General features: G+C 45.4%; 1 protein-coding gene and 1 pseudogene across 2 annotated transcripts in view; one reads left to right on the forward strand and one right to left on the reverse strand.

Annotated features, from left to right (window-relative positions):
• Positions 1 to 1,038: 1,038 nt before the first annotated feature.
• Positions 1,039 to 1,692, reverse strand: LOC310770879 (E3 ubiquitin-protein ligase TRIM21 pseudogene; annotated as a pseudogene). Its single transcript has one exon. The product of its transcript is annotated as an E3 ubiquitin-protein ligase TRIM21 pseudogene (transcript).
• A 2,395-nt stretch (positions 1,693 to 4,087) lies between these two features.
• Positions 4,088 to 20,091, forward strand: part of zdhhc17 (zDHHC palmitoyltransferase 17) — a gene marked incomplete at both ends in the record, with an annotated part of 92,689 nt that continues 76,685 nt past the window's right edge. The window contains one exon of the mRNA XM_083654633.1: positions 4,088 to 4,150. Coding sequence (XP_083510759.1) covers positions 4,088 to 4,150 — 63 coding nt within the window. The remainder of the gene's footprint in view (positions 4,151 to 20,091) is intronic.

A 20,091-nucleotide genomic window follows, 5' to 3' on the forward strand; every position in this document is an offset into this window, starting at 1 on the left:
TCAGAATTGGGTTTTTGCAAGTGAATTTTCGAAATTCTATGATTCTTATAATTCCAGATGTAGGATAGAATTTTTGAGTCCAGCTTTTTGAAAAAAGCCGATGTAAGGAAGATGGGAAGATTTTGACACAGATAGAGCAACCTGGGAAGTGAAACCATCTTAACTGAGTTTATACAGCCAATCATGGACAAAGGCAGGATTTCGCAGTTTTCTATACATTGTTTATTTTACTTTTTACCACTCTGTAACCTGTATTTTTGCCGATTTCTATATATAAACCACTTTTTGAGCACCGCGTGGTGACTGGAACCTGGGTTTGTATTACTGTCTCCATGTTATAAGGGTCCCCTGACAAGGTTAAGCTAACTCCACTCCCCTCCCAACTCATCGTGGGAAGGACAAATCCCTCTGAAAAGGGGGGGTTTGACAGTGGAGTAGATTCCTCTCCCTGGAAAAACTGAGCTGTCGTTCTTAAGAGTGTGAAAGCAGCCATAACTGCCGAAGGCTGGGGAGGATGACAAGCTTCAACTGAGGCTTGCTGTCCGGTGGTGAAACGCACCCCCTAATCCTCAACAGCAGACAGAGGTCTTGTCTGTGGAACACAGCTCAGCAGATGGAGGTTCTCTGCAAGAGAGAACAGCCTTGGTGTTACGGTTGACTGTTGGTCACTATTCATCTTCTATCTACATGAGTGTGAAGGTGTAGTGGATGATAGAACTGTCATCTCACGGGCTATAATGACCAATGTGGGGTCAAGCTGTGAGCGTTCTAAGCTGGCTTTTGAGGGACTCTGTAGAGGAAAGTCCATTGTGAGTCTTGCTTGGTTCCGTCTCCCGATACTGACCTGCCTTCAGAAACACGGGTTATAGGAGTTTTTCTAGTATGTAATGTCTGACTGGGTACCTCCTATCCTACTGGTACAGTAAACCACTGCCAGCTTGGTAAGCCCAGCCAAGATCGCTGAGCTTTTTAAACAGCCACCCTGCAGTAAGCTGTCTTAATAGCTTATTTCAGGAATACAGAGATAAAAAGTTTGGCTCAAATCCAGCTGTCCAAGTCCGGAGTGGGGGAGATAGCTATGTTGGCGACTCTCTTAAGAGTGTGATTGACAGGAGAGATGATCAGGGGGGTGGCATTTTTCCCACCATCATTAAGATTGTGACCTAAGTATGGGTAGAGTTTCTCAGTGAAGGTGCAGCCAGTAAAGGAGTAGATAAGAGCTGCAGCATCTACGTCATAAAAGGAGACCAGACCCTCCTCATAATCCACAAACACCCCCACCTTCTGAGGCTTCCTCTTCAGAGAGAGGAGGACAGCAGGGCCAGAAGCACCATAGTACTCATTTCCATTCCTCAATATAGTCCAGTAGCCATTCTCTGGACTCAGTGTGATCTCGTCACCCTTCCTGTTGATCGACGCTTTGGCCACTCCTACCTCCCACGCAGTCTTCCCTTTAACCTGAACCTCGTAGTAAAATCTTCCTGAAGAGAAGCTCTGCTTTCCTAAGACACAAGGATAAACATCAAATCTCTCTGGGTTGTCTGGGAGATTCTTCTTTACTTTACCATGATGTACTTGTTTACCATCATCAGACAGGATGAGTTCAGGATGTGCTGTATCAGGATCCAGAGTCACATCCACAGCATACTGCTGGAACCTCTTCAGCTCAACATCAGCAAGCATCTTCTCCATCTCTTTCCTGAGAGTCTCCTCCAGCTGAGCCACAGCTCTCCTCACAGTCCCCTCGTATGCTGAGCGATGATATTGGACACTGACCTCTGCCCAGTCCTTGGTGTGTGGAGGAGTGTTCAGGGATGGGAAGCTTTGGATGAGGTGGCGGTGGTCTTCAGTGCATGAGAGCTGCTCTACCTCAGCGGTTCTCTTCATCAGCTCAGAGATCTCCTGTTCCAGCTCTTTGATGACACCTTCAGCCTGTTTCTCTGTTGTTTTCTGCTTCTCCTGGATCGTCTCAATGAGCTCAGCCTGGCCTCTCTCCACAGACTGCATCAGAGCAGTGAAGACCCGCACACTGTCTGCTATCTCTTTGTCTGCATCTTCCTTGCTGAGCTCCACTGACTGTTTGATCTCCTGAATCTTCAGTTGTCTCTCCTGGATCATTTGCTGAATTTCAGCCTCTGTCTTAGGCCTACTACTCAATGACTTTCTGAACTCAGCAGCCATCTCAGATATGAAAGTATTGACCTGCAGCTTAGGTCTTCTCTTGAAAACCTGTATACACATGGGACACTGGCATGGGGTATTAACATCCCAGTGCTGAGTGATGCAGGTTTTGCAGAAGTTGTGTCCACATGGTGTGGTGACTGGATGAGTGAACACACACAGACAGATGGGACATCGAAACTGATCTTCAGATAGGAGACAGCTGACAAAAGCCATATCTAGACACTGATTCCACAATCTACTGGTCCTATTTATACCACACACAAGCAGGGGAGGCTTTATGATGTCACAATGGGTAAGTAGAGGAGTTATGACATCACCGATGATTTCACTATTCATAAAGTATTTATGACAGACACTGATGATGTCACTGCCATAGAGCACAAAAGATGAAGAAGAAGAGTGCAAACTCTCGGCAGGGGAACAGTGGGTGGATGGATCCAGAAGAGGGCGGTAATGCAACATTGAGGATGCCAACTGCCATAAAACACCAAAAAGAAATGCAGCTCGGCCGCCATGCGCGATTATACATTGGTGCACTGGCTGCACGTGCAACCCCTAGTGGCCAGATGATTTTTTTTTTTTTTTTTTTTTTTTTTTTTTTTTTTTTTACCTTTTATTTATACAGGGGGAGTCTCACTGAGAGCAATGCTCTCTTTTTCAGGAGTGCCCTGTTCAGAATGTGTTGTCATATCATATCCTACTATAGCATTCAGTGTCTCCTATACAGTTATCTATTTGTGGAGGTACACCACAATAGCTTTTGAGCACCACAAATAGATTTTGACTGCCACATATTAATTTCAAGTAGTTGACTGCAAACACCTGCTTTAGGAGCCCACTAGATGGTGCTCTGAGGCCCACCAGTGGGCCACGGTTCAGTGGTTGGGAAACACTATCATGCAGATAGAATAGGCTATATAAGGAGACAATTATTTTTTCATCACTGTAAAGCCACAGCATAGTGAAGAAGATATTAATGTGATGTGTGTAGTTCTTCATATCTACTAGCCTCTTCATTTTGCTCTCAGAGTGCCCCAGATGAATGCATTTTATTTTAAAATTGACAAAATTTCTTTATCCAGGGGGGGCACAGCCCCCTCTGGACATCCCCCTACCGGAGTAATATTGACTTCTGGGTGGTGCAACCCCTGTTTGGAAGGTCTAGAATCGCTTATGTCGGCCGCTATACGGCCTCGCCCACAGCTCGGCTGCTGCGTGGCCTCGCCTGCTCTATTGGCACCAGGAAGGATGACATCACTGATGACATCATCACTGATGACATCACTGATGACACATCATTAGGTAATTAGTGCAATCACCTAATTAAAAAAATCTGGCTCCGTCAGGTCACCCCCACGGGTGCTCTTTACATTTTCTGAAAGTTTCAACCCCACCACACATAAAACGGCATAGCTGCTCACTCTCTCTCACACACACACACACACACACACACACACACACACACACACACACACACACACACACACACACACACACACACACACACACACACACACACACACACACACACACCTAATTCTCTTATTATAAGATTTCTTGTGGAGCAAGAAGTGGGCGGTCACTGTCAAGCTCTATAGGGCTCCCAAACGTTTTCCTCATTTGGAGTGAGAAATAGGAGGTGTGGGGTGAGAGAGTGAGAAGAGGGTCAGTGAGTTTGTCTCACTCTCATTGATTGACAGTTGGCAGCTAGGTGAGCAGCTCGCTGTGTGTGTGTGTGTGTGTGTGTGTGTGTGTGTGTGCGTGTGCGTGTGTGTGTGTGTGTGTGTGTGTGTGTGTGTGTGTGTGTGTGTGTGTGTGTGACAGCAGCTTCTCTCTCTCCCCCCCCCTGCCCTGTTTGTTTCTCTGTGCGTTCCCACAATGCTCAGCGAGCTTGACCACCAAGATGGCCGACGCTATGGAGGAATATGAGAAAGAAGCTGGCTGCGTCCCTATCCTCCATCCTGAGGTAAGCTCCGCGGTGCTGTGCTCCTCTCACGGACAGATACATGCAGATAAACGCGTTAGCTCCGTCTGTGCCCGGGCAGCGGCGTGATGTGGCCGTGCTTTAGGAAGGGAAACTCCGATGCCCCCTGCATCATCACCGAGAGGAGGAGGGGGGGGGGGAAGCTAACGATGCTAATGCTATCTCTAGCCCCCCTCCTGCTGCATAGCCAGTAAATGCTAGGCAGATGTTCTAAGCTAAGCTACCGTGGTAACACTGCCGTGCAGGTGGTTAACAAGCTAACGTTCGCTGTGTTTAGTGTAAATTCGACAAGTAACGATGCATCATTTGCAGACAACGTTAGCTTCTTAGCTAAACTGGTGCAGTGATGCCATGGCCAATGTAAAGGTGTGTAAACTGTGACCTCCAGTCGCTGATCATCATGACGAAAACAGACGCACACAAACAAACACAATTCTTTCCTGTTTCCAGAGATGACCCGTTTACGTAAAGGACTGTATCAAAATGCTTGAAATCAAAATGCTGACGTAAATGCCAAAATAAAACAGCACTGTCTTCCATTCATATTTCCAGGTGTGATACTGTAACTGTGCGTTCATGGACAGCGATTAGCGCCAAGTATCATTCAGTCTTTTCAACATCTTGAGAAACATTTGCAGCTACTACTTGACTTGTACGTGACGGTGTTACATCATCTACTGGCTATGAATTGACACCAGGGAGATCTCTATGAACTAAGACAGGTGGGTGGGTGAGCTCTGGTGCTCAGATCAAAAGGGGGGTGGACTGAGTTCAGGTTGATTTAGCCTACCCTCCACCACAGTCTGTCTCATGTGTTAGCAAGGCCGTGGGACATTAGTGGACAAGTGGACATGTGTTTTCCTCCATCTAACAAGAGATAAATCCTTTAAAATCGCATGGCATTAGCTTACTAGCTAAACTGGTAGCCAGGTACATGTTGTCCCAAGAGGACCAAGGCAGCATTGCCTCCCATTGTGTTTCCTGGTTAGCTAGCTTCATTCAGTGTTGCAAATGCAAACCCATTTAAACTCGAGCTACCCACATGTTATACGTTTTTTATTAACATTATATTGTAATATATAATATACTATTTTATTAATAGAGTTTACACCCCACCTTTTTAGGTGGACATAGTAGTTAGTAGTTTATAAGGTCATCATAGTATGCTGCTGGTACTGTCAAACAGATGTAACTCTTATATGGCCAGAGTCTCTTCAAAGCATAAATTCAGACTTTTCTGAAAATAATACGACGTGTTTATATCGGTGGTTGTGTGCCTTAGGATCATGATTGTTGACTGGAGGTCACAGTTGACACAGCTCTTTTTACAGTTGACACATTTCTATTTCCCTGTTTCACTGTAACATGAACATTACAGCTGATAATGTATACAGGGCTGCAGTGCCTACTATGCACTTGCATGTTGTAGTTCTGTGGCTCCCAGTAGCTGTCCACTGTAGCGCATGTTTTGCTTCTTGACAAAACATCCCTAGGGCTTGTTCATCATCATCAGCTGATAAATAGCTGTGCTAGCAGCTAATCAAGTAATCAGGAAGTAGTCTGTGTCTGGCAAACTGTCCGCGCCTTGTTGTCTTCTCAGTTAATCTTCTCATGCTGTCTTGTGTGTTGGTTTCTGAACCGCAGGCTCCGCCAATTCTAACAAATGGTAGCAGCAAGTCTTCTAAATTGTCACGTGGGCCAATAGACTCAGACCCGCCGAAAGTCTCAAGTGGTCCGGTCCGTGGAAAAGCATGGGCAAAACCCACGTGACAAAATGACAGGAAGTGAGTTGAAGTTGGGCCGTCTTGCTTGAAATCCCATCGTCTTTGCTTATGCTCTCCTAGATGGGCCAGGTACTCGCCATTACCCATCCATTGGTGGCAATAGTTTAATGGTCATGTGTTGCCTCAAGTGTCCAGTCTATCCCAGAGATACAGTGGCAGGTGTGTTGATGGAGCTAGTTATGTTTACTTGTAACCTTTTGAAACGTCAAACTTTAAATCCACCCCCCAAATATTCACATGGTATAATCCTATTACATTACAACATTACATTACTAATCCTCTGCGTTTGGACTGTTTTGTCTAGGTTTGTGCACACAAGTAGGACTTTCCCAAGGCAAGAGATCCAATAGTTTCTATGTTATCGTGCACATTATGGTCTGTTGAGCATGACTAGGAAATCAACTTTGACAGTGCCAGGGTGTCCTTTCTGAGAACGGGAACAGGCACATTTTCCTCCCAGTGGCTGCGTTAACACTGCAATTAAGTAAAGCGTGTTTGGGTGTAAAGTTTCCCCCTGTGCTTCACTAAGTCTGTTAAGTAAAGCGTGTTTGGGTGTAAAGTTTCCCCCTGTGCTTCACTAAGTCTGTTAACCCATTGGTACCTGCGCTCGTTCTCTAGAGTGGCACTCTAAACCTACTGCACGTTTGTAAACACCCCCTGTAAACCTGACGTACGGTAGTTGTACGGTTGGGAGAAAAAGCAGTGCCGAATGAAACTGCTGTTTTGCGGAAAAGTAAAGCGCTGAAAATTGTCAAAATAGAGCGTGCATGTACACGGATATCGATTTGTTTAGGTGGGCGTTGTTTTAGGTGTTTTAGGTGGCTAAATTACGTTTTAGTTGTTGACCCCCCGTACTTACAGAGAAAAGGCTGGTTTGGGTGCTGCTCTGGGTGCCGGATCTCGTTCGACGCTGCGCCCCGCTTCAAGACCACTGTACGGTACCTAATTGAGTTAGTGTATCTTACTAGCTGATAGGACCCCACTTCAAACAAACCGAACTATCCCTTTAAAGGGATATACACGCAAATGCTGCATCCGGTATCAATGGGTTAAGTAAAGCGTGTTTGGGTGTAAAGTTTCCTCCTGTGCTTCAGTAAGTCTGTTACCCTTTCACTGTGACTGTGGCAGCTCCACAAAGTCTCTCTCGATGGCGTCACAGATGAGCCTTTTTCTTCCTGGATTCCAGCTTTCAGAGCGAGTTGTTTGTATGTGAAGAATTGTCCCAAGATGCTTTTGCCGTAACGAGTTCAATTCTGTCAAAGGATGCATTGTCCCGTTCTCCTCATCTACAGTATCATCCCACCTCAAAAGCCACTGCCAACACAGTGATCAATGAGGAGACCCCGCGGCGACGGAGATGAGGGTGTAATGGGAAACCATGTGACACACATGAGATGGCTATACTTCACCCTGAAGTGAAGTGGGCGGAGCTTATTAGCCACTGCCAGGTTTAATTATGTTAGCTGGGCCCACTTTATCATTTGCTGATTGGCGGGTTGGCCTGGATCGAGAGAGGCTCACAAATACTAACTAAAAGGTTGTTGGTTTAATCCCCTGTATGGACTGGAGGTTCAATCCCCAGTATGGACGGGAGAGAGGCTAATACTAACTAAAAGGTTGTTGGTTCAATCCCCTGTATGGACTGGACTGGAGGTTTTATTTCAGATGTCAACTAGTGAATGGAAACTCTGGTGCACTGACGTCTGATGAGATGCACGTGTAGACGTGTGTGAATGAATGAAGAATGAAGGAATGAATTTATTCGACAAATGAAAAAATACAATACACCAACAGGCATACAGTATAAAATAACTCATCAGGATATCATAATAAATTACCGTAGTTAAACTGATTTCCATTCTGGTCCTGTGTGCGTGTGTGTGTGTGTGTGCGTGCGTATGTGCGCGTGTGCGTGTGTGTGTGTGTCATAGGGATATGCAGAAAGGCCAGTTTCAGGCATTTAGCTGAAGCTGTGATCTAGACTGGCTTGGCCTATGTGAGTGTGTTCTCATCACTGTTTGTCTCCTGTGGTCACAGATAAAATGCTTCCTCTCTGTACTACTCGATAATATATCAGCATTCATATCGGGATCGGCCGATGTTAGTCATTTTTTAACACTTCGGCATCGGTCCGACGTTGCAATGTTATTATCGGTTAACTTATCGGTCTCAGCCAAAATTTACACAGGAAAATCCATGACTTATGGGCTTTTCCAAATGTTTTGGAAATAAATCTAGAGATGCACGATATTTATTGGACCGATAAATTATCGGCCGATATGGCCATTTTGCATTATTATTTATTATTCCAATAATGGCATTTTAGCCGATAAAATAGCCCTCGATAATACGCCGCCAACTTGGCTTTATTTTGCATTGAAAGTGGAGCATTGTTTTTACGTGCTTATGACGTCACAAGCAGCTGGCGAAACATGGCCGCCTCCAGTGTGGCTGTTGGCAGTTTCAAATGATAACAAAACAACCACTATTGCAATTTGCAATACATGTCCCGCAAGGTTTCTGAGATTAGGGGAAAGTCTGAGCTGGCGTTAGACCAAACGTGGGGAGGAGGCAGCGGATTTGTTTGGCGTTAACGTTAGCAGTTGTGGTGGCTAACGTTAGCTAGCTGGTTGTGGCTACCTAGTAGTTAATCAGGCAGCGGTCCACAAGCTTGTTGTGACCACAATCCCCGCATTTAAAGCACTTCATACTCCCAGAGCTGGCGTAAACCATAGAGAACCTCATGCATTACTCAAAATGAAACGTCCAGGGTTTGTGTCTCCAAAAGCAACTAACGCTAACATTACATGTAAGGTAACGTGAAGCTAACGTAGCTAGCTGTGGGGCAGTTATGATGTACCAATAATAAGGAAAACGAATGCGCACATTTACATAAAAGTCAACATAACATAGTCTTTTCTTTAATCTAGAGGCATCATTTTTCAGTCAAAAGTGAAACGACACAGATATGGCGTATAGTGAGGCTTTCCATGCCTCACTATAGAACTGGCCTCAATGCAAAATTCAGACAGCTCATATGTTGCTGGTAACTTCATGCCAATAAGAGTCTAAATTACTATGCCTTTTATGTTTTATCTGCAGACTTAAGCTGCGTTCACACCGACCTATTAAAGTTTTTCGCTGGCATCGAGTTTACATACAAAGTCAATGCAAACGAGCGATTGAGCGTATATTCGCCTGGGAGAAAAATCGCTGGGCGTCCGAGCGACAGAGACAGAGCGATAGGGATGAAATATCCCAACTCGAGCGAAAATACGCTGGCATCAGTCGCTCGCTGTTCAACGCTGATTGGCTGCCGTGTGAGAGCGAGTCAAGGATCACACTGGCTTGGAACAAACCGCTGGTTTATTGTGTGGCAACAAACCACATTGACAGGCTGACAGCTGACATGAAGTGAAGTCTGTCCTACCGGTATGGAGCTCGCATTAGGAGCACGCTGATAGGCTTTAGCTTGTAAACAATGACGGTGGCTCGTAGTGGACAAATATCATGACATTGCGTAACGTTATAACCCCCAGATGTCCGTCAATTCTTGTGCCTGTTGATGAGCAATTTAAACAGAGCGACAGAGCGATTCCAAAGGGTTGAATCAAGCGACAGAGCGAAAAATAAATATCTCGGTGTGAACACAGCTTTAAGCAGCTAGGCTTTCGGTTCTATAAAAGCCATTATTTTTTGTATTGACTATTCATAGCTTTCAAGGGGCGTTACGTGCTGCCGGGAACGCCCACCTGGCGGTCAAAAATCAAACTTGTTCATTCGCTGCCAGCCAAGTCGACTAGGTTCTCACGCAGTGTTTGTTCAGCCGTTTGTACACACGTCTTTGCGGCCAACATTTCCTCAAAGGTAAGCTCAAGTAACGTTACAATAATGATTAAAATACCCCGTTAACGTTACTTGAGCTTACCTTTGATGAAATGTTGGCCGCAAAGACGTGTGTACTTTGATGGTAGCCATTTGCCCTCCCCAGCGACTGAACCACGTCTAATCGCACAAATCCACAACCTCCTCCTGTCTGAGTTTTCTTTCTCCGACGGCATTCTGTAAAAGCACAAGCCAGGCGTGTCTCCTCGTCTGTTAGTTCAACCGATAGCACAACAGGTAGGCTATGCGGCACTTTGGCTGAACAAACAGCGTGAGTCGACTCGCAGGCAACGGAATGAACAGGTTTTTTTTTGACCGCCAGGTGGGCGTTCCCGGCAGCACGTAACACCCCTTGAAAGCTATGAATAGAGTGATACACTTTACTAAATCTATCATATCAGAAGTGTTGTTTGTTTTGTGTTCACAATAGTGATGTCAGATTTGCTTAGGTCAGAGCTATGGAATATTAAATCATCCATCTTTGCTCACTACATCTGCACTTTGTTTATTTTTTTATTTTTTTTACCCCAGGTGTGCATAAAATACAGGTTAAGAACTTATTTTTTTAATACAAAAATGTGAAATAATTATCGGTTTATCATATCGGTTATCGGCCAGGAGAAGCATATATTTATCGGTTATTCCCTAGTTCCTCATTGCGCGGCTCGCGAGACGCTGGCGGCTCTCGAAGCTTTAGTTGGCGGCTCTAAGAAATTGCATTTTTTTTTTTTTTTTTTTTTTTAAGACCCCCCCCCCCTGCTCTCCCCAAAATTTAAATAAACCTTTATGGCATATTATTACAATACAACAATACTGGTGTTGACAGTGTTGACAGTAATAGAAGGTGCCAAATCATTCAAAACAATAAGCATTTTGCTTTTAGGAGCATCGTGCCAGCGTGCAGCGCTGTTCCAAAACGTGTCAACGTGTGTCGTTGCCTGGGAAACGCACATCCCATAATACAACTGTTCGCATCGCATCCCATAATAGTATGATGATACTTGGGATGCCATTGCGAACATAGATGTGAACAGGTTAGCTAAAACTTCAGCATCGCCATTCGCCAGCGACGGCCCCCACCGTTGCGGTTAGGGTACGTTTCGAAATACCTCCAGGCCTGAAAGATTTTCTAGGGGAAACTGGTATATATATGTGTGTGTGTGTGTGTGTGTGTGTGTGTGTGTGTGTGTGTGGAAAACAATAAAACAAAAAAATGGTAGGCAGATGTGCTTGGTTGGGGTGGCTTTTGGTGTTTAGCGGTAAAAGTGGCTCCTATTGACTTTGTCCTGCCAGTGCGGCTCTCATCGAAGAAATAGTGAGGATCACTGGGTTATTGTATCGGCTGTAAAAATCCATATCGTGCATCCCTAAATAAATTCATTACTTTTTCAAATTCAGTGCAAGTCCAGAGTGCGTATATTTACACGCATTTTCCCACCTTAAAATCTGCCAGTGCGCCTAAATATTTTCATAACACGCACTGGTGCACATTGGAATTTGTAGTCTCTCTCTCTCTCTCTCTCTCTCTCTCTCTCTCTCTCTCTCACCCTGCTCTTGTGCCACAGCGTGTGGCGCTGTCAATCTAAATCTCTCACATAGAAAGACAGGGGAAATACAAAAATAAAACGTTTTCATTTGCTTCTGAGTGCTTTAGACTTGGGGCAGAATCGTTTTACTTTGAAAATCCGACTGGAAGTCGTATCGTCCTTATCGCTAGTAGGACACAGGACATTCTGCAGCCAGCCATCCAAATTACAGGTGTGACCGGCCGGCCACACTCACTCGTAGCGGAATCAGAGTCACAAACAGATGGAATTAAAATGTGTCAGATGGTGGTTTTGTATGCGGGAGACAGACGAGCTTCAGCAGACGAGTTCTGACTAACGTTAGGTTGGCTGGCATGACAATGACATCTTAGCGTCTAATGTTAGCATCGCTAGCGGGATGCTAGCTAACTATCAAGCAAATTCTGGGATTACTAACGTTACCCAACATGTAATTCAAGATCGCTAAAATGTGTTGTTGACAATATGACTATGCTGTCTGTTAATGTTAGACCATCTAAGAGCAGCTATCTGCTACGGTTTTTCACTGTCTGCAGTGTACAGTGAGACTATCATTTCTAGAGCTGGGTATTGGTTCAAATTTCAAGAATCGATTTGATTCCGATTCACAAGGTTGCGAATCGATTATTCCCGATTCGATTCGATTCCGATTCGATTCATTTCAATATCGATTTGTTTAGTGATACTAAAACGTGTTTTTTGAGCTGTAACCTGAATTACATGACTGTCCAGTTATGTAACACAGGGGTTCCCAACCTTTTTTGCGCCAAGTAGATACATGGGGGAAAAAGTTGCGGACCGGTTGTCAATTTTAATGGTTTTAGTTATATATTTACTCACCAGGGGCCAGTTGCACCAAGTGGTCTTAACTATGCCTGGTCGTAACTCCTACGTCGGTCTTAGTTAAGACCAGTCTTTAGAGTGGATTTATGCCTGTTGCACCAACAGGGCTTACGTCTGGTCTTAACTACGCCGGTCGTAGCAATGCGCGTCCATGTGAATTGCCGGGGAATGCCCCCTTTTTGGCCCAAAAATGTGCCTCGCGACCTGCTTGGAGCGTCACTGTGCCACTACGCTCTATCAGCCACTACTGTGCATCACTAGACCCTCCCTCCTCCCACCCTCCCTCGCTCCGGGGGAAAATGGCGGCGATTGAGCGCCAGACAGTCTGAATGAAATTGAATGTAACGTTCCCAATTCTATGTATTAAATTCTAAAAAACGACCCTCAACATTTGGGAAGGCTAAGCCACACAACTAGTTTGTTATAATCGAACGTCATGCTTCGAAGGCGACTTCACGACGATGAGGACGGTGAGGACTCAATCACAGCAGGTCTCCGCTGATAGACTACCTTGGCACAGGCACTCTCTACTACAGGCACAGGCACCTTACGCCTCCTCCTGACCAAGACTCCGGTCTTAGTGAGAAAAAGGCTTACTCACTAAGTGAGTAACTAACTAACTGGTGCAACCGGCGTAGCTGTTAGGTGGTAAAGTTACGACCGGCTTAGCTTAAGACCAGTCGTAAGACCACTTGGTGCAACTGGCCCCAGGTGGTGACAAAGGGTAAATAACAGCCTTTTCATCTGTCAATAAAGACACTTTCACAATTATGCACAGTGATTTGATTTCAGCCTATATAATTTCTTAAAGTAGATTAATAATCAAACATTTCCATTTATGTAGCCTACAGTATTTATGTTTTTGTTTCAACTACAAACATAAATAAACGTCAACTTGAAACTATGTTTCAACAACCACACACAGCATAATATTTTAGCCTGTTTATTTAATAAATAAATAAAATTTGTAATAAAAAAAATCGATCTCTGGACATATGAATTGATATCAAAGGATTAAAATAAAAATCGGTTAAAAATCGGAAAATCGATTTTTTGAACCCAGGCCAATCATTTCACAGCACACTGGGAAATGTCACTACAATAAACACAGTAACGTGAATGTTCACAATCATGACCACCATTACATAATGTTAGGCAAACTACAGATGACTAAATAAATGGTTAGTGATAATTCAATGACAACAATTATAGCCAATGAGCTGCATTGTGTCATTCTTATCTGGTAAGACATTCATAGTGCATCATGAGAATGGTAGCCTACTTTAATTGAATTAAACTAAATTGTAATGTATCAGAGATGAATCATTGTGTCCTTAAATGTGCTCCCAACTTTTTCAATTTAGGAGCATAATGTAAGGTGATAATCACATCACAGACACCCAGTTCATAAATGCTGCAATACTTAAAATGCAAAGGCTTCCATCAGTGGGCCATAGGCTCAATCCTCACTATGTTAACTCAGTTGGTGATAGTGACTTTAACAGACATGTATTGACATGAAAATCTTTGAGCGTATCATTTAATAAATTGCCAATATGTATACAAAATGGCAAAGAAGGTAACGCTTAAAATGTATTATTGCGGTGCCAAAAGGCGTAAAAAAAAATGGTGTGGACCTAAATTATGTGCTGGTGCACCTAAATTAAAAAATAAGGTGCACCGGTGCACCTAGTGTAAGAAGTTAGTCTGGAGCCCTGCTGTGTTTACACAATTTGATTCTCATACAAATCTGTTTTTATACAGATCATATCGACATCGGTAAATATCGGTTATTGTCCATAAGAGCAATGTTAATATCGGTTATCGGTATCGGACAAAATGTTCATATTGGTTAGAGATGCTCCGATCAGCTTTTTTGAGGCCGATCACCGATCACCGATCACTGGAAGCAGTATCTGCCGATCCCGATATGGCCGATCACCGATCACCGCGTCAAATCCATCAATTCAAGCCTTCTATTTATTGTGTCGCATTATTCATATATTTAATTATTCTTAACAACATCGACATTGTATATTAAGTATTAAAATTAGGAGATGAGAAAGTATCATGAATTGACAACCGTTTTATTAGTTTAAACCGACACTCTTAGAGACAACTTGGAGCTTACAGAGTAGACTGTATACTGTAGCTTTCCTGTGGAAAAATAAATACAGTCTTATAAAACAAAAAATATAATACTATGTACACAACATGTGCACCAACACAGCTTGGAACATGTCAGGCTTTATGCTCAAACGATGTTGACATTAGTTAACATTAAGTAGTCATGTGCATTTATAGCCTATACTATTCCCCCGACGAACGTTATGCAGACTGCAGCTGTTTGATATGCGGGCGGTCGTGTATCGTTCCAATTTTAGTAGGACACCATATCGATCTGCCCGCCCACCATGCGAGTGCACCTATCCTCCCTGCTCAGCGGACTAGGAGAAGGAGGGAAGTCTTGTTGTTGAATGAATTTGTTCATCATACAGTAGCCTAGGCTACACTAACCTATGAAAATATTCATTTGGGCTAGGAGGAGCAGGAAATCCCTCCGCTCGCCTTTCAATGCGGGAGCGGGGGATTTCACCTGAAAGTACAGAGCAGCACGGTAATGTGGCCGTGCTGCTTGGCTCGTGTGAAAGCAATTTCTGTGGCGAGGCGGCTCGCTTTACGGGACTCCTAAACGGCAACTTTTGCGCGATCTGTGTATGAAAGAGCCTTGTGAAAGCTGCAGCGATAGCCTCCGCCGTGTGTGACCCAGAAAACTCTTGTGAGTGAAGTACAATTTTGTTCAGGTCGAACTTTTCATCAATAAACTGCGCAGTTAGGCTCAGCATGGACATAGGACAGACACTCGAACTCCAAATGTCAGTCGTGAAGCTGATTGACGTGGTGTTGTCTTTCATAAGGCTCTCGATGTGCTTGTACACAATTTGGTATAATTCCGGCAGGCAAACGTCAGTTAAATATTTACGTCCTGGCAGCGTGTAACGTGGATCCAAGCAGGACATGAGGCGTTTGAACCCGAGGTCCTCCACAACAGACAGTGGCTGCTGATCAAGACATATGAATTCCATTAGCTTTGCATTTATTTCTTTTCGTTTCTTGCTGTCGTTGCTGTAGGGTTGCTGTCGTTTCAATGTCTCTGTTACAGTTAGCCGAGTTAGTGGTGTTTGGTTTGCTGCACGCTCTTTCGCTGCCTTAGCGCTCGCCAACTTTGTAAACTCTTCAAATTCCTTGACGTGGGAAACCTTCAAATGTCTTATGAGGTTCGTAGTGTTGAAACTCTTCTGCTGCGTTCCTCCACGCGGTATCTCCTTTGAGCACACAATGCAAACGGCAAATTTGTTGTCCTTCTCCAACAAGTTGTAAAATTGCCAGACAGGCGACGCCATGTTAGCTGCTGTGCTGTTTGTTCTCGCCCAAGCTGCTTTCGCTATAGAGAGAGTGCAACTTCCAAACACTTTTTCGCCACTACCACCACGCCCCCTAAGGAAACTTGGGAGCCAATGAAGCTTCATGACACGGAGAGACAGTCAATCACAAGCTGCCCTTTAGGAGACCGGAAGAATACTACTTGGCAGCCTGGGAGTGCACTATCTCTATATTGAAACGTCTCTGGTAGTAGTTCTTTCAGATTTTGTGTCATTCTGATCGGCCTTGTTTGATCGGCACTTTTGATAACTCCGATCAAAGCCGAAAAAGGCCAAATCGGCCGATTCCGATCAAGTGCCGATCGATCGGAGCAACTCTAATATTGGTGCATCCCATCCTACTGATTGGGGAAGATGTTGCCTCTTTGACACTTGAACAGTGGGCTTCATAATGGTGAGGGAGGGGTCTCCTAATGGAAACCACCATCTGTTCCTTCCCAGGACATGCAGAATTGTCAGTGATGAGTTTTGTTGTCTGGATGTCACCACATGTGACCACAAGGCTTGAGAGAGCTCAGACCAACTATGTTTGGAGACTGAGCCCAAAGGCTGTAGCTGTAGTGAAGGGTGCAAACTAGTCTGTGTTTCCCCTACCATTCTACAGGCCTGGTGGGCCTTTTTTTGTTTGCTTTTTATTTAGATTCCACCCCCCTGCTCTCCCCAAAATTTCAATAAACCTTTATGGCATATTATTACAATACAACAATACTGGTGTTGACAGTAATAGAAGGTGCCAAATCATTCAAAACAATAAGCATTTTGCTTTTAGGAGCATTGTGCCAGCGTGCGGCGCTGTTCCAAAACATGTCAATGTGTGCCATTGCCTGGGAAACGCACATCCCATAATACAACTGTTCGCATCACATCCCATAATAGTATGATCAGACTTGGGATGCCATTGCGAACATAGATCGCGAACAGGTTATCTAAAACTTTGGCCCACTGTTGGGGTCGGGGTACGTTTCGAAATCCCACCAGGCCTAAACATTTTTCTAGGGGAAAAACTGAAGACACACTACCTGGCAGTCGCAGTGAGAAGCTGGCTGCTGCAGCTGTGATGTGATCTCCTTGCTCCAACTCCGACTGAAGAAAGCAACCACAATCCTTTGCCTTCGTCACCCCCAGCATATGGAAAAATGGAAAATAGACGGGCTTCAGTGGCTTCGTGTTGAAGACCTCAATAAGAAGACTTGCCGTCTTCTTCTTCTAATGGCTTTCTGGCCGTGTTTCCACCACTTATATGGCCTCAGCCAGGAAGGATTTATGACATCACTGATGACATCACAATTGTTCGAATGACATCACTGATGACATCACAATTGCTTGAGTGACATCACTGATGACATTCCTGATGACATCACAATTCACTGATTTATGACATCACTGATGATGATTTAAATCTTCATCATTTTAAAAATCACAACACAACATTCAACTTTCCATTTTAAATGTGCTTTTTTCCCTTTTAAAGTACATTTTTACACCTGTAAGTACTTCCACTGAGGTAAATGAACAGCAAAATAATAATACTTGTACTTGAGTAGGAAATTTCAGCACTATCTACCACTGGTAGGAACTAAAATGACTGTCCTAGGGGACATGAATGCATGATTGACTGCAAAGACGTGAGAAGACATGCAGACATACTGAAAACCTGTTGTGGTGATATTTTTATTTTTTATTTGTTTTATTTTTTGCAGCAAATTTTCCACTCAGGTTTGCGTTGCACCTCTTCTCGCCCTCAAAGGAGCGTTGCACCTCTTCTCTTGCACCTCTTCTCGCCCTCAAAGGGGCGTTGCACCTCTTCTCGCCCTCAAAGGAGCCCTCAAAGGAGCATTGCACCTCTTCTCTTGCACCTCTTCTCGCCCTCAAAGGGGCGTTGCACCTCTTCTCGCCCTCAAAGGAGCCCTCAAAGGAGCGTTGCACCTCTTCTCGCCCTCAAAGGGGCGTTGCACCTCTTCTCGCCCTCAAAGGAGCCCTCAAAGGAGCGTTGCACCTCATCTTGCCCTCAAAGGGGCGTTGCACCTCTTCTCGCCCTCAAAGGAGCGTTGCACCTCTTCTCGCCCTCAAAGGAGCGTTGCACCTCTTCTCGCCCTCAAAGGAGCGTTGCACCTCATCTTGCCCTCAAAGGGGCGTTGCACCTCATCTTGCCCTCAAAGGAGCGTTGCACCTCTTCTCGCCCTCAAAGGAGCCCTCAAAGGAGCGTTGCACCTCTTCTCGCCCTCAAAGGAGCCCTCAAAGGAGCGTTGCACCTCATCTTGCCCTCAAAGGAGCGTTGCACCTCATCTTGCCCTCAAAGGGGCGTTGCACCTCTTCTCGCCCTCAAAGGAGCCCTCAAAGGAGCGTTGCACCTCTTCTCGCCCTCAAAGGAGCCCTCAAAGGAGCGTTGCACCTCTTCTCGCCCTCAAAGGAGCGTTGCACCTCTTCTCGCCCTCAAAGGAGCGTTGCACCTCTTCTCGCCCTCAAAGGAGCCCTCAAAGGAGCGTTGCACCTCATCTTGCCCTCAAAGGGGCGTTGCACCTCTTCTCGCCCTCAAAGGAGCGTTGCACCTCTTCTCGCCCTCAAAGGAGCGTTGCACCTCTTCTCGCCCTCAAAGGAGCGTTGCACCTCTTCTCGCCCTCAAAGGGGCATGGCACCTCTTCTCGCCCTCAAAGGGGCGTTGCACCTCTTCTCGCCCTCAAAGGAGCGTTGCACCTCTTCTCGCCCTCAAAGGGGCATGGCACCTCTTCTCGCCCTCAAAGGGGCATGGCACCTCTTCTCGCCCTCAAAGGAGCGTTGCACCTCTTCTCGCGCTCAAAGGGGCCCTCAAAGGAGCGTTGCACCTCTTCTCGCCCTCAAAGGAGCCCTCAAAGGAGCGTTGCACCTCATCTTGCCCTCAAAGGGGCGTTGCACCTCTTCTCGCCCTCAAAGGAGCGTTGCACCTCTTCTTGCCCTCAAAGGGGCATTGCACCTCTTCTCGCCCTCAAAGGGGCATTGCACCTATTCTCGCCCTCAAAGGAGCGTTGCACCTAAAGGGGCGTTGCACCTCTTCTCGCCCTCAAAGGGACTCTTCTCGCCCTCAAAGGGGCGTTGCACCTCTTCTCGCCCTCAAACGGGCGAGGGGCGTTGCACCTCTTCTCGCCCTCAAAGGGGCGTTGCACCTCTTCTCACCCTCAAAGGGGCGAGGGGCGTTGCACCTCTTCTCGCCCTCAAAGGGGCGTTGCACCTCTTCTCACCCTCAAAGGGGCGAGGGGCGTTGCACCTCTTCTCGCCCTCAAAGGGACTCTTCTCGCCCTCAAAGGGGCATTGCACCTCTTCTCGCCCTCAAAGGGGCGAGGGGCGTTGCACCTCTTCTCGCCCTCAAAGGGGCGTTGCACCTCTTCTCGCACAACCATTTAATTAACCTGTCTAATGAATTCAGATACCGCTGCAAACATTTCCCATCCCATTTTCTTTACTTGTATTATTTGATACTGAGGGAGAGTCTCACTGAGAGCAATGCTCTCTCTCTTTTTCAGGAGCGCCCTGTTCACATTCATACCTGGAAGCTGCCCAGTACAACCACAGTCTGATCTGCTGGCCACTGATCAGCTCCACTGGAGCAGTTTGGGTTAAGGGCCTTGCTCAAGGGCACCTCAGTGGTGGTAATGAGGGAGGGGCAAGTGCTGCCTTTTCACTTTCCCCACACAGATTTATCCTGCCAGTCCCACCCGGGGGTTTGAACCGACGAGCTTCCGGTCACAAGCTCACTTTAGGCCACCACTTCCCAAATCTATCTCAATCCATATAAAGTGGAAATAAACCCTCCGCTCCTGCTCTCATTTGAAAATGCAAATTAGTGTTTTGCATATTAGTCACATAAAGGTAGAGGAGACTAGCTCATTCACTTGATTTGCAACTTCCAATTGAAGCGCAAACTGCAAAAGCCTTTTTCTATTTCCTTGGGATATGGTTATTGTTTCCTTGTTGACTGCTGGTGTCTGTCTGGCATATTGAATTAGACCGTGTCAGATTGAATCTGGCTGTGAGGGTGGTCTGAAGACTGTGCACTATAACAGTAGTACAGTCTATCTGAGCAGCACAGTCAGTGGAGACTGTGTTACTTACTGCCTGAATAAATGACAAACAGGACACTCGTAGACATTAGAGAACGCCCAAACAAAACAAAACTGCTTTGATTATTTGTTATGCAAAAAAAAAAAAAATCTAAATGTTGGCCTTTCCTTTATTGTTACGACTACTTAGTTCTATCGCTACTTAGAGGTGCTCCAATCGATCCACACGCGATCGTAATCGGCCGATTTTGACCTCATGCGATCGGCAGATTGCAGATATTGCTTTATTGTTGCCGATCTATGCAGCCGATCATGCTGCACGTGAGAAACATGAGACAGCCCATTTCTCCACAGAGGTAATTGGTGTAA

Source organism: Poromitra crassiceps (assembly GCF_964638095.1).
Source record: "Poromitra crassiceps genome assembly, chromosome: 2".
NCBI classification, from domain to species: domain Eukaryota; kingdom Metazoa; phylum Chordata; class Actinopteri; order Beryciformes; family Melamphaidae; genus Poromitra; species Poromitra crassiceps.